The following is a 14,056-nucleotide window of genomic DNA, read 5'->3' as shown; positions in this document are numbered from 1 at the left end:
GGATGAAACATGGATACACTACCACCCTCCAGAGACAAAGGAACAGTTGAAATACTGGGTTTCTAAAGGCGATTCTACTCCAAAGAAGGCAAAGATGGTACAATCTGCAGACAAGGTGATGGCTGGTCTTTTGGGATGCAAGTGGCATCATCTTCATCAATTACTTGCAAAAAAGACAAATGATAAATTTTGAGTATTATGCATCGCTATCCCACCGGTTAAGTGAAGAAATCAAGAAAAGACAATTGACAAAGAATATTCTCTTCCATAAAGACAATGCACTGGTGTCTACTTCTGTAATTCTCATGGAGAAAATTATGAAATTAAAGTTAGAGCTATTATAACATCTATCATATTCACCAGATTTGGCACCCCACTGACTTTTTTTCATTTGCAATCTTGAAAAATATGCTTGGTGGAAAATGATTCATGTTGAATGAGGGGGTCATCACTAATACAGACGCATATTTTGAGCACCTTCCAAAATCCTTATTTTTGGATGCCTTAGCAAAGTTGGATAAATGCTGGTATAAGTGAATAGAGGTATGAGATTATGTTAGAAAATAAAAAATACAACCAAAATAATGTTTTTTTTTATTTTTCCCTAGGACTTCTTGAACAACCCACGTACTTTTCCTGGATGAAAATATGATAAAAATATTTATCACTTTTCTTACAAGATTTGAAAAATAAATCTCAATAACTCCCCAGCATTTACTTGAACTTTCTGGGCCATAAGATCTTTCCATTTTTGCCTGTGTTATCAGTACAGACATTTATTTACTGCTTCCTATTGTGATGCTGAAATAAAATTTCCCCAAAAACAACAAAATAAACTGAGCAGCAACTATAAAAATTAGCATGAATAGATGTTAAGTGAAATTTATTCAGATTTTTTGTTGGAATATTAAAAACAATTTAAACCTAATGAAAAAAACTGAAGGAATGGAATTATTTGTGCTCCACAAGATTTGCTTCAGTCAAAAGTTTCCCCGTTTCACAGGTTTCGGTGATACACACACTTTCACAGGGCGACACAAGTCAATCACACACAGGTCTTCGGCCCGGGGGGCAGCACTGGGGGCCAATGAGGGATTGATTGCCGATGCCCCCTTCCTCACTGGCATGCCAAGACCCCCCTCAACTTCTGTTACGTCCACAGCAATGTTCACCTCAACATGACAAGCTTCAGTCCACACTCCATGCGACACCAGTACAGTTGTAAGCAGACGAAAATCTGTGTTTTCACTGGCTCCAGTGGACTGCATCAGCAATTGGCAGGAAGGTAAATGAGCATAAAAAGATAAGAATGAAGTGAAACAACTCATGAGATACCGTTCTTTGAAGGTAACAAGTTTTTGAGGCTTATGTGCAAAGAAACAAAACAAAAGAAAACATCTTCATCTTTCATTACATTTAAATATAATTTCAGTAACCAATCCAAAGGTCAGTTCGATAGGGGATGGTAGAGCTCACCCAGTACCAAGCACTACACGGCATTCGAAATTCACATATCAGGGTAGGGGGGCCAGTTCCTTTCCCTGAACTGGCTACGGTTTCCCAGGAAGAACTGGTACACGAAAAATCACACAGCTTGAGTGGAGCTGAGGGTGCCTGAGAGGCATGTTCAGGATTCGAACCTGGACCCTCTGGTCAGTAGTCCAATGCTCAACTCTTCAAATACCATATCCCCTTTCATATCACTAACATGCCCAAATAATGTCGCCTGCACTTGTTTTACAATTTTCTCTGCTAAGCTTCAACATTGACCAAAATTAGGAAGACATCCACCAAACTGGCAATTTTCTAAAACAGTAGGGCTATTTTAAAAGAGAAGGTAAAGGTACCGTAAACAGAGAGGTAACTCTGCAGAGGAACTAGTGAATCAGTCTCCTCATAGCCTAACAATGTCCCAATAGCATTTCTTTTCTACTGCATATCAATCTATTAGACCTCAGCCGTTTCAATTTTTTATTTGCTGGAGGGTTGTAGCTTGCACTCTTTGGCAAAGGATATTCCAGGAAAAAGACTTCTTCACTATATCTAACCATTACACTTATTACTACAATCAGGGTGGCACCTTGCTTGTTTAAATAGACTGTTAAGTAGTCCATTTCAAATTACTGGAATGGCATGAGAAAATATTTTGATGTTTAAGTGAAATTTAATAAGGGTTAATATTAAATAGTCAATTCTTTTGACTCAAAGTATAGTCAAAATCTAATTAAAATAAATGGATCATGAATGGGTAGAAGAGGATTAAATGTAATTAACAATTTTATATTATTTATTTATTCATTATACCTATTATATTTATATTATTCATTATACCTATTCCCCTGTGCAGCCATGGAACTGACCAACATTATCAATAAATTCCAAACACATTCAGTCTTGGATTAGATGGCATCCCAGGGATAGTCTAATAAGGTCATTTATTGCAATTAAAGATCAGCTGACATTCTTAATTAATGAATCCCTAAAAATTGCAATTTTCCCAGGCCCTCTTAAATCAGCCAAAATAGTGCCAATATACAAAGGCAAAGGGGTCAAAATGGCATTGAATTTTTATAGACTAATATCTCTGTTGAACCAGTTGGAGAAAATATTTGAAATAGTTTTCTATCATCGTCTAGTATCATAAACTTGAGACATATAACCTATTATCCACATCTCAACATGGATTAAGAAAAACAAGGCCCACTACAACAGCCACATATCACACAGTGAATCAAGTACTTTTAGGATAGAATAATAGAACAGAAACTTTAGGATTATTTTTTGATTTCACTAAAGCTCTTGACTGTGTCAATCATCAGCTACTCTAGTATAAACTGAAATGCAATGGAATAAGAGGCACATCCTACAAGTAGATTGAATCATATCTAAGTGAACAGCAAGAGCATTTGGAGCTCTCAAGAAATAGCTCCAAATTTGTTTCTCCTGGTAGAGGAATAACACTGGGTGTTCCCCAGGGTTCTGTACTTGGCCCTATTTTATTTTTAATTTATATTAATGATCTACCAGATAAGCTTAAGTCCATCAAGAGAATAGACCCATTACTGTGTGCTGGGGACACAAATATTATTGCGTCAACCTCCTCAGTAGACGGTTTGACAGAAAGAGCAGCTGAAGCAGCTCAGATTTTCAATTAATGGTGTCTTCTTAACTTCCTAAAACCGTTTAAACAAGTTCAGCCTGATTAATTTCACTAATAAAATCAAAGTTTTCACTGCAATCTCAATAGATGCAGCAGGTGTAAGCATTCCCCAAAATTCTAGTACCCAATTCCTGGGAGATATCCTGCATAGAAACATGTCTTGGGAGGAACACATTTTCAAATTATGTAGGGAGTTAAGTTCCCTATGCTTCCTCATTAGAAATATTAGATATTCTGTAAATTTAGAGGTCTATCTATCCATTTACTACGGAGAATTTTATTCTCATGTTACTTATAGTATCCTCTTCTGGGGTTCCTCTTCATATATATATATATATATATATATATATATATATATATATATATATATATATATGTATATATATATATATATATATATATATATATATGTATATGTATATATATATGTATATATTTATACATATACATATATATATATATATGTATATATTTATACATATATATATATATATATATATATATATATATATATATATATATATATATATATATATATATATATATATACATGGAAAATGCCAGGTGACTCAGAGAAGTATCAGCTAGAATACATTCTGGTTAGACACAGGTTTAGGAACAGTGTGACAAATTCGCACAGCTTCCCTGGAGCGGATGCAGACTCTGACCACAATTTAGTTGTTATGAAATGTAGCGTCCGTTTCAAAAAGATAAGGCAGGGGCGGCGGGTTAGAAAATGGAACGTAGAAGCATTAAAGGGATTAAAAAGGAAGGAGTACCCACAGGCTGTAGAGGAAATTATGGAGGACGGTGGATTTGAGTCACCAGGATTGTGCTAAGTAAAAACAGTTAACAAGCGTAATCACCTAAAAGAGCACCCATGAAAAGAAAAAATGTCATTTGAGTACTTTATGAATAATTAAAATTAACTTTACTTGGTTAGGTACCACATGGCTGGTGGCTGCGGCAGCAGCAGGCAATGGACGAAGATCTTTCTTGGGAGGCACGATGAGCCTGGTTTGTTGATCTGGGTATTTCACTTTGATGCGAAGAGTTGAGGGTGCCCTTAAATTACTGATCTCAGCATCAAATGGCACAGCTAATACCAGGCCAGCAGTGAACTTCAGGATGTTATCACACTCACTCGTCGGCTCTGTGATCACAGCATTCGACATTCGAACCTGAAGCAAACATCAAGGCATAAGACTGAATGGTATATAATATTAGCCATCAACGATTGTTACATAATAATTTCTGCACCAAAACTCTCCTAGTTTGATTTCAAAGTAACAACAATTAATTGCAAAACTATTTATCTATATCTACACAAGAACCTACAAACTACAGTAGTGGCATGTGGTTAATAGTGCTAATATGTTTATTGAGAACCAGTTTATCCCTTATAATGGCCTTTAGCCATTTCTATTTACCATTTAGCTACTTAGCAATGGCCTAAAAAATGTATTCAATGCATTATATGAAAAATTATTTTTTTTCTATGCAGGAAGAGTTTTCCAAATAGGAGAACTCCTACTTCTCCTAGCTCATGTCCATTAGGAGCTGTATGAGATAGATAGATAGATTGACAAACAGAATAACAAGCTGTTTTAATGGTTGGCAAATTATTGTGAATTTTTAGCATCTTAGCCATTCAGTAAGTCCTAAGGAAAAAATAGAAAAACAACCTATAATTGGGGAGATGTTTTTATTTTCCAGCAAAATAATCTCCTCCTAGTACTATACACTTTTCCCAGTGTCACTCCAACTTTATTTAAAACATCTAAAACAAAGGATTTGAAAGGTCTTCAAAATATGCATTTACGTTGAAGATGACCTCCTTGTCTGACATGAATTGTTTTACACCAAGCCATTATTTTCAAGTTTAGAAATAAGAATAAGTCACTGGAGGCCAAATATGCATTTACGTTGAAGATGACCTCCTTGTCTGACACGAATTGTTTTACACCAAGCCATTTTTTTCAAGTTTGGAAATAAGAATAAGTCACTGGAGGCCAAATATGCATTTACGTTGAAGATGACCTCCTTGTCTGACATGAATTGTTTTACACCAAGCCATTATTTTCAAGTTTAGAAATAAGAATAAGTCACTGGAGGCCAAATATGGGGGGACAGAAGAAAATATGAAGATGATTCATGATCCCAAACAATCTATACGTAATTAACTTCAAATAAACCTTATAATAAACCTTGTGTATAATTTATTTTTTCAGCATGGAATGCATTATCATTATTTACAGTAATTTATATGGGAAAAATTGTTTTGCATCACGAGTAATATTCTGGAACAATTTTAGCTCATTAAGTGAGGTTCTACTGAGCATTATATCATGAGGAAGAAGTTATGATGCATTTAAAATCCTCAAGTTCCTACCTGTAAACTACTTTAACATCATGATCTACATTTTCTATATCAATGTTTTCAAGAATAAGAGGGAATCTATTTATTGTAAATGATTTGATTTACCACTTTTCATTAATTTAAAAACAATCATGATATTTTATTGATAAAATTTTGATGCTCAAGCTCATTTCAACCAATTCTTGATCTTTTAAAGTCCTCAAATATTTATAATATCACCGAGAGAAAACATGAAATTCAATCGTACGTGGGAACCTAGCACTTCAGAAACAATGCATCTTATCCACCAGCTTGATGGAGCTAAGTCCTCCTATCAGTGTGTGGTCCTTGGGAAATCTGCAACTTCGATGTTTTTTGTGGCTCTGAGTCCTTGGGTTCTGATTTTCTCATAAAATAAACTTCAGATCTCTCATATTGTGGCATTGTACTGAGCCTGAGGGTCCTAAAATATATTTTATTCACCAAACTGAATGAATAGAAAGGAAACTCTAATCTGAAAAGGTGATGCTACATTTTGATCCTCACTTCAAATGCTTCGAAGCATCAGCACATTTTCCTAGGTAGCTTAACTGGCCAAAGCACTTGGCCTGAACATCAAGGAATCCGGGTTTAAGTCCTGTTCAAGGGGAATGATTTTTGCACTTTGAAATTTTTGCATTTTAACCAGATTGCCATTTTGCTTCTGCGTTCTTGCTCTGAGCATTGGGTGCATGCACCAACACTTTGGCCTTTGCGCTGGGGCACCGGTGCAATTGATTCTGGAACACATGTTTATCACAAGGCTCCAAAAGAAGAGCTTTAATATGCATAACAATCTGAATGGCAATAAGTCATATTAATGAAATAAGGACTGGAGTGAAACTATATTCTATTGAATAGTCAGGACACTGTTTTGCTAGTGAAATTGATAGGTGTTAAAAGAGAATGATAGAATGTTATTGGATATTAATGATTAGAGATCCCGAATAACAATGCTTCTCGAAATAAATACTGAAAATATATTAACATGAAATTATTACATATTTTTATCATCCTGAAGACTAACATCCTAATCACTCATTTCAGGGAACTCATGCTTGATATTTTATAAAGTGTGCTTGACTGTTGATATGGAAATTCCAGCTTCATTCAACCTGTATGATTTTCAGGCACCAAACCTTCTGGGGAAGCAACTGGTGGTAAAGGGAAAGGAATGTGTCTCCCTAACCTGAGGCTTGGTTTTACAATTCCTCATTAAATGTAATCATTGATCAAGGTAGAATTTTACTTAATCTAGAGATTACTGACAAGTGGGGTTTTTTAAATAATTAAGACTAAGATTAGTGACTGTGAACATTTTAACTCTAAAAATACCGTCTCTCAGTTTTTGAGCAATTTAAACATCAGGTTTACACTCAGCCATCGGCAATTATTAAACTGAGTTTTGGATTTATCTGGAGGTTAAAGATAGTTTGAGTATTAAATTTGGTGGTTCATTATAAAATATGGTCTAAATGTATTAACACTACACACTGTTTAACTTTGAATGAGCTTCCTTCCAACAAAAACTTACCTTAGGGTGGATTACTGAGGTTAATGGCACAAAAAGCTTGTTTACATCAGGGGAAGCATTCCATGAACATTATATCAATACAGTAAGTCATTTGAGAATGATCACACTTTTTGAACGGCAGCAGGGAGTTTTTCCCTTGAGAAAATATTTCCCAACTAGCTGGAATGTATATTACATTAACCACTCTCAACACCAGCAAGGGGCCACCATGACTACTACATGTACAAAACAAGGCATTTTGGTAAGTAGTCTAGCATTGTCTACAGACAATATTTATCTTTTTATGTAAATGTGGTAAATGTCTCTACCTGGTTGCTGACACGCGGTGGTGCAGATGGGGGAGCTTGAAAGAAAATGGGAAGGAGGCACCTGGCAACCCTTCCAGGTTTGGTATCCTCAAGCTGAGATAACTCCTTTAGCATTGATGTGGTGAAAGCATCAGGAGCAAGGGACCACTCACTCAAATGTCTGAAAATTCAATTAAGTTAAGAGATGAAACACCTTAGAATTAAAGTTACAGATAATGATAAGAAATATCTACTTAGGTTTACACTCCGAGCACTATAAATTCATACACTCCACTCCTCTCGTCTTTTGGAATTTTGTCTTCTGTATGAGAGATCAGGCTCTTAAGGCATGAACCACTGTAAAAGGCACATTTAATTTTTTCTTTCGGTAACATTTTTAAAGATTTTTCAGAACTATTGGGCAAACAAGAAAAAAAATTTTATAGAAAGGATTTAAGGAACACAAAACTTGTGTACAGAATAAGAACATAACATCCTTCTTTGCGAAGCACCTCATCGAGCGTGACCACAAAAGTGACTTAGTGACTAGTATTCTTCATTTTGAGAATAAAGGTCAAAGAATTGATGCTTTGGAGCAGTCTGAAATTCTTAAATGCATCCATTGCAATGATGAACCTGCCAACGAAATTTTTTGTCCCTCTTTTACCCCTCCACCCTCCCTTACTCTCCCTCTCAGACCAATTCCCCCACCTCTGTTCAGAAATATATATATATACCAAGTTGGCTTCTAGGACCACCTGATGATGACGTTCAACATTAAAACCTGGGCCGTGTTTTTAAATAAAAGGTGTGGAATTACAAAGCCAATTATTTCATTTCCAGTATTCATGAGCATCTATTTTCTAGTGAGGTCAAGATATGGTATTTAGCAAGAACAATTCTTTTTTAAACTTCCCTGACATGCTGTTATAGTCAAGGTGGAATGTATTTGGCTACCAATCAGGGATAACATGATTTCCACTGGATTTCCAGGTAAGAATACACAGATTTGAGTATTTTATTGGAATTTTTTACAAATGACCATTTTATTTTCTCTGCTATTTTTATGGCAGTGACTGCCAAGTTCCTCAGTCCCATTAATTTCATAAATCAAGGTTTGATACTTTCTAAACCCTAACTACCAATGAAAAGAGTATTTTACAACTACTAAATTGAGTCAAACTGCTAAATTTTCTCCTGAAATTCATAAAACCAAATTGATTCAAATGGAAGACAGCCAGGTTCAAAATGTTACATATATGACAAAAGCACCCTGTGCTTTTTTGCATTAATCATCAAGCAATCATACCAATAGGCAATGACACTAACGATGATATGAATAATGACATGAAAAAATACCATATCTCCAGGCCCTTAAGATGCACTGTGATTTTTCAAGGTTAGAATATACGAAAAATACTTGGACCACACAAAAAAGGATCAATGCATTTAAAAGCTGACATTTTATAGGAAGAAAATTGGATTGCTATATTGAAAAATCTGGAAATAAATCAATGTTTATCCATCAGGGAATCCCAAAAAGTCATCATCCTTGCCGCTAAAATCATGCATGCAGTTATTTCCACAGTTCCAAAAATACTTGGACCACACAAAAAAGGATCAATGCATTTAAAAGCTGACATTTTATAGGAAGAAAATTGGATTGCTATATTGAAAAATCTGGAAATATATCAATGTTTATCCATCAGGGAATCCCAAAAAGTCATCATCCTTGCCGCTAAAATCATGCATGCAGTTATTTCCACAGGAGTTGTCCCTTTCCTCATATACGTCATCTTCACAACAATTTGGGGCATTGCTAATTTCACATGTTTTTTAAAGACTTTATGACAATCTTACTTTTTGACTTTCTGCCATGACTTTTCCTTCCATCAACTCACAAGCAATAGAAATGGATGGCCTTTCCATCCTTCCTGTTGGCGTGACGTCATGAGTCAGTGGTTGCTGCAACCAAGCAATCCACTTTATCCACCCTCTATGCATAAACGGAATGAATGGTCCCTTGAATGGTTCATTGACTGAATCTTCCAGAGGTTGCAATTGAGAAGTTAATTCACCATGAATCGCAGCGAACTGCTTCTTCAGTTCAATGGCTTTTCACTGACTCTGATTTCTGGGCCTTAAACTGATTGCACAGTAGTTCAGACAATTTCTTCAGAAGATCACCTGGACCACACCTTATGTAATCACAGCTTACCCTATCCATTCATCCATACTTTGCGATGAGCATATGAATATAATTTCCATGCTGAATCATACATTTAGATAGCATTTTCATTTAAAGATTAAACAGAGGAAGTTTTGAACGATCAGCTCAACACACAAGAACATAAGAATGGTGTGTCTTCTAATTATCTGAAGGCTTCATCATTTCTGTCCAAGCACCTTTACCATCTACTGCTCTATTTGATGGCATGTCAAACCTCTTGAGTACCTCATCTATGTACCCTATTTGCACTATCTCAAAATATAAACTTTTCATCGAGACTGTTTCTCTTCATGAATACCTTGCAGCAAGATGTTGTCCCAGAAAAACTAGCAATTGACAAATCCATTGCTGATTTCATTTCACTTAAAAACATGTTTGTTGAAACAGTAATCCCATTTGTCCTGTGATTTATTATACAGTTATTTGCATGTTCCTTGAGCTTTGGCCATTAAGGAACACATGAATGTCAAGTTTTTTTACTCCTACCTACATTTAAGATTCATTAAATCCATCTTCTATTTCCTCCATTCCAGAGTCATCCACTCAGTCGGAGGTGGGCCAAAACGCCTTTCACCTGACTTGCTTCCGAGTTCTGAAGCGTAATTTATGATTCCAACTTTGAAGGCAACACTGTATGACAATCTTCTCTCTAAATATCCCAGGAGGTTAACTCATTTCAACATTTCATGCAACACTGAGTTTTGAGCAACACTGAGGAAATTTTTTAAGAAATACTTTAAAATAACCATGGAAATTCTGTTCAGGAAGTACTTTAAATGAAATATGGAAATTCTGTTACTTAATACTGACTCAAAACAGTGATGTTATCAAAATTCTTAAAAAAAGAAGCCATTTCCTATTTCTAAGGCAGGAAAAAATTCTTAATATTAGGCTATTTTTCTGGCAAATCAGCTTGTGCTTATAGGCCAAAGTTATACCCGTACACCCCAGCCCAAAAAGGGCAGGCTGGTTGTAATGTACATTTTTAAGTAAAAACATTTGAGTGCTAGGGGTTGTGAAACATGGGATATTGGAATAACGTAAAACCCTTAAGGTTTATGTTGCATGATTAAAAAAATATAAATCAGTCAAAACAACAATAATATATTTTATCCAATAAGACCTATTGAAACCAACCTTTGAAGAGAGTCAACCTGTTCCAGGAAGTGGTCGCAAAGAGCAAGAGCAGAGGCATTACTTCCAAGGACAACATGCACCAAGTGAAGAGCCAAAGCCCTGACTTTTAGTTGTCTAGCTGCACCTGACTCGGCTTCGCCCAGGCCGACAAACAGGTGCTGCAACCTAGAACGAATGCAGGGTCAAGCAAAGGTCTCAACTTAGATTGTATGGCATCCATTTCTGAGGGGCTAAAATTCAATTAAGTTTACCACGTTCAGCAATAATATAAAGCACAACAGCAACCATTCTTGTATGAAATTCATACGATTATGATCAAATGATATATTCATGCATCCATTTTACTGCAGATTCTTCTTGGGTGAGAAAAAATAAAAAAAAATGTTCCACACATGTGACAAGTCTAATGTACTCTTAGCAAATAATTTCCAAACAGTTTCCAAGTAAGCCTATCAGGGCATGCGAGATGTACCATTTAATAAAAGGGCTGCAGTCTATCAATGCTAGAATTGAAATGATGATGCACTTTCCATGAATAGCATGGCAATAAAAATCAATCTTTATCATGTTAATTGTCAAAAAAAAAAGACACCTAATTTTGGCTTTGTTGGAATATTATCTTTAGCCACGTTCTCACACCCACCTGCTGTACAGAGATATGCATGGTTTATGCCAACCATGAATCACTCATTTCCCTTGAGGGAGAAGGGAAGTAAAGGAAGAATTACAAATATTGGAGGAAATTTGTCATATCAACAAAATCCCCCCATCGCAACTTGTTAGTTCATGCAATAAATTGCACAAACGATCTTTTAATGTGATTACTGAATGCCTTGAGATAACACACCCAACAGCCTTGGTTATTATTGATAAAAGTGATGCATATTTCTATGCTCTCTCTGCACTCACAAAGTCTTTAACGTGAAAAGGACCTCCTGCTATTAGATATACTCAGTTTTATTGATGAACAAGGCAATAAGGGAATATGGTACAATCTTTACAATGATTCAACTCATATTAAGGGTTCGAGGTGAAATGAGGCAATCAGGAAAGTGCTATACTTTCACTTTCAACCAAACTGTTTCATGGTTTTCATGTAACTGACCATTGCACAGCACTTATTACTCATTGACCGTACAAGTGAGGGTGCATGTTGGTCACAGCATGGACACAAGACACTGAATACTTTCTAACTTTCGCCTAACCAAACCCACATACTCACTACATTTAATGAATATATTAATTAAATGGGTGGGTAAATATCTGGTGAATGAAGAGGCAAACATTTTTCCCGGTATTCTTGGTTCCACCCTTGATACAGTATAATCATGTTTAATAAAATCATTCTGTATTCATAAATAATATTTTGGGGAACATTATTTCCAACACTTTTTGACAAAATCCTTGGCAACAAAATTTTTTATTGCACGTTTTATAAGGTTTCCTCATGTCTTAATTCAATCACGAAAGAGAGAATCAGTGCAGCCACTATAATTTACCTGAATACTATTATTATACATATTTTTTTAACAGTAGGAAACAATTGAGTCCACAAAACAACAGTGTTAACAGTTCTATTTTCAGGAGGAAAGATTTCACTAATTAGCTTTGAAGCTGTTTTGACAGGATTGCTGGAAGCAGAGTAGTAACTTCTTTTGGCCTCTACGATAATCTTGTCATATCTTTTTTTGGTTTGCTGATAAGTTTTTTTAGCATATGAAGAATTACAGGATTTCCACTTATGTCAATTTCCATCTCAAATCCCTAACATACGAATTTCCTTTCATCCTTTTGGGACACACGTAACTTTTTAGAAAGACTTAGCAGTCAGCAACTCCCTCTCCAAAGCAATGTTATAATGGCTAAAATGGATTTAAACACCCTAGACACTTCCATTCCCCACTATGAAGGTATTGCTGAATTCTGGAGAAGAGCTCCTCTCCTCACAGTCACCGAAACCATTTTTTTTGGCTCTCCTTCAATGACAGCATATTTACATTCTGAATCTGCAGCCCCAATCCTCTCTCTAAGTCATTTCTTGACTCAATTCCTATTTCTCCATCTCATTCACCTCCAGCACCAGTATCACCTTTTTAGACACTGAAATCTTTCTTTCTAACAACCAGTTTCTCACCTCAGCTCACATCAAGCTTACCAGCCATCATCAATATCTCCACTTAAATACACCTTCCACCCTCAACACTAAATGCACAATCCCCTATTCCCTCTCGCTCCAAGTGGATCGCAGATACAATAATCATTCATCACTGGACCTTCATTTGAATATCCTCAAAGATTCCTCACCTCCTGACACGTGGCCATCTACACTCCTCCCTTTCTTTGCAGTCACCATATCACCCCTCCTCTCCCCTACACATGCCATGCCCAAAATCCAACACTGATACACCCGTGAACTTCCACACTACCTTTTTCCTCAGCAAGCATGAGGTGACCAAATTACCACTGCCCTCCACACACAGCTCCTTCTCACGATGCTCTGGGGTCTCAATCCTTTCTTCCCTCATGCTCTATCTCATCACTCATGTTTTGAGACCCGACAATATCATTGGCTATCTACCGAGCCCTTTTACTCAGTCAATGAATTTCTTCTTCAGGTTGACATTAGTGGCTTTGTATTCAAGAAAAACATGCATAAATATCTACTTTGGTACTCTTTCTGGTGTTTTTAATGTTTTTGATGATCACCATTGTGGTATGATATCATCTAATAATAACTAACTATTATAATTATACTAATTTCATTTTATAATACCAGTTAATTACTCCATTGAAAGTTACTCCTCAAATCTCCTTTTTCACATTCCATTAATTATGAGCTAAGAAAGAATGTGCATATTATGGCAATACTTGGGTGATTTCATTAGCTAATTAGCCACTGAATGGGAATTTTTAATATTAACTTCATTATTTGATTGATTAGAAAGAAACCCTCCTTAACATGCCCATATTGATATGGCTAAACTTTAAGCATAATTGATCTCAAAATAAAAGCAATCTCCTGATGTAAATCATTAAAATAATTAAGAATTAAAAATTTAGTAAAACCTTACTTCAGGCACTGTTGCAACAGCTGATTTATGGAATTCCGAACAATGTTTCCTTGATGAGAAGCTGCAGCAGTAGGGCTTGCCCACATCTTATTAGACACCACCTGGTATTAAGTATTGGAGTAAAAATTTTAAATTAATCCTATATTCAATTTTCAAAATGCCATTAATAATGAAAGAATCATTTGCTTTTATACGTCATCTTCCAAAACTTTGGCAATGACAGGACTTTAAATAAATTC

The 14,056-nt window shown here is 35.8% G+C and overlaps 1 protein-coding gene across 1 annotated transcript in view; it reads right to left on the bottom strand.

Moving 5' to 3' along the window:
• Nucleotides 1–609: 609 nt before the first annotated feature.
• Nucleotides 610–14,056, bottom strand: part of IntS4 (integrator complex subunit 4) — a 50,788-nt gene continuing 37,341 nt past the window's right edge. Inside the window, exons 15-19 of the mRNA XM_071584519.1 lie at nt 13,818–13,918; nt 10,747–10,911; nt 7,401–7,560; nt 4,096–4,341; nt 610–1,262 (exon numbers count right to left, since the gene is read on the bottom strand). Of these exons, the coding sequence (XP_071440620.1) occupies nt 981–1,262; nt 4,096–4,341; nt 7,401–7,560; nt 10,747–10,911; nt 13,818–13,918 (954 nt within the window). The 3' untranslated portion in view covers nt 610–980. The remainder of the gene's footprint in view (nt 1,263–4,095; nt 4,342–7,400; nt 7,561–10,746; nt 10,912–13,817; nt 13,919–14,056) is intronic.

This window comes from Hetaerina americana, unplaced genomic scaffold (genome assembly GCF_022747635.1).
Source record: "Hetaerina americana unplaced genomic scaffold, ioHetAmer1.1.p SCAF_19, whole genome shotgun sequence".
Classification (NCBI taxonomy): domain Eukaryota; kingdom Metazoa; phylum Arthropoda; class Insecta; order Odonata; family Calopterygidae; genus Hetaerina; species Hetaerina americana.
The sequence above is the reverse complement of the archived record's forward strand: the minus strand, read 5'-3'. Positions and strand labels throughout refer to the sequence as shown.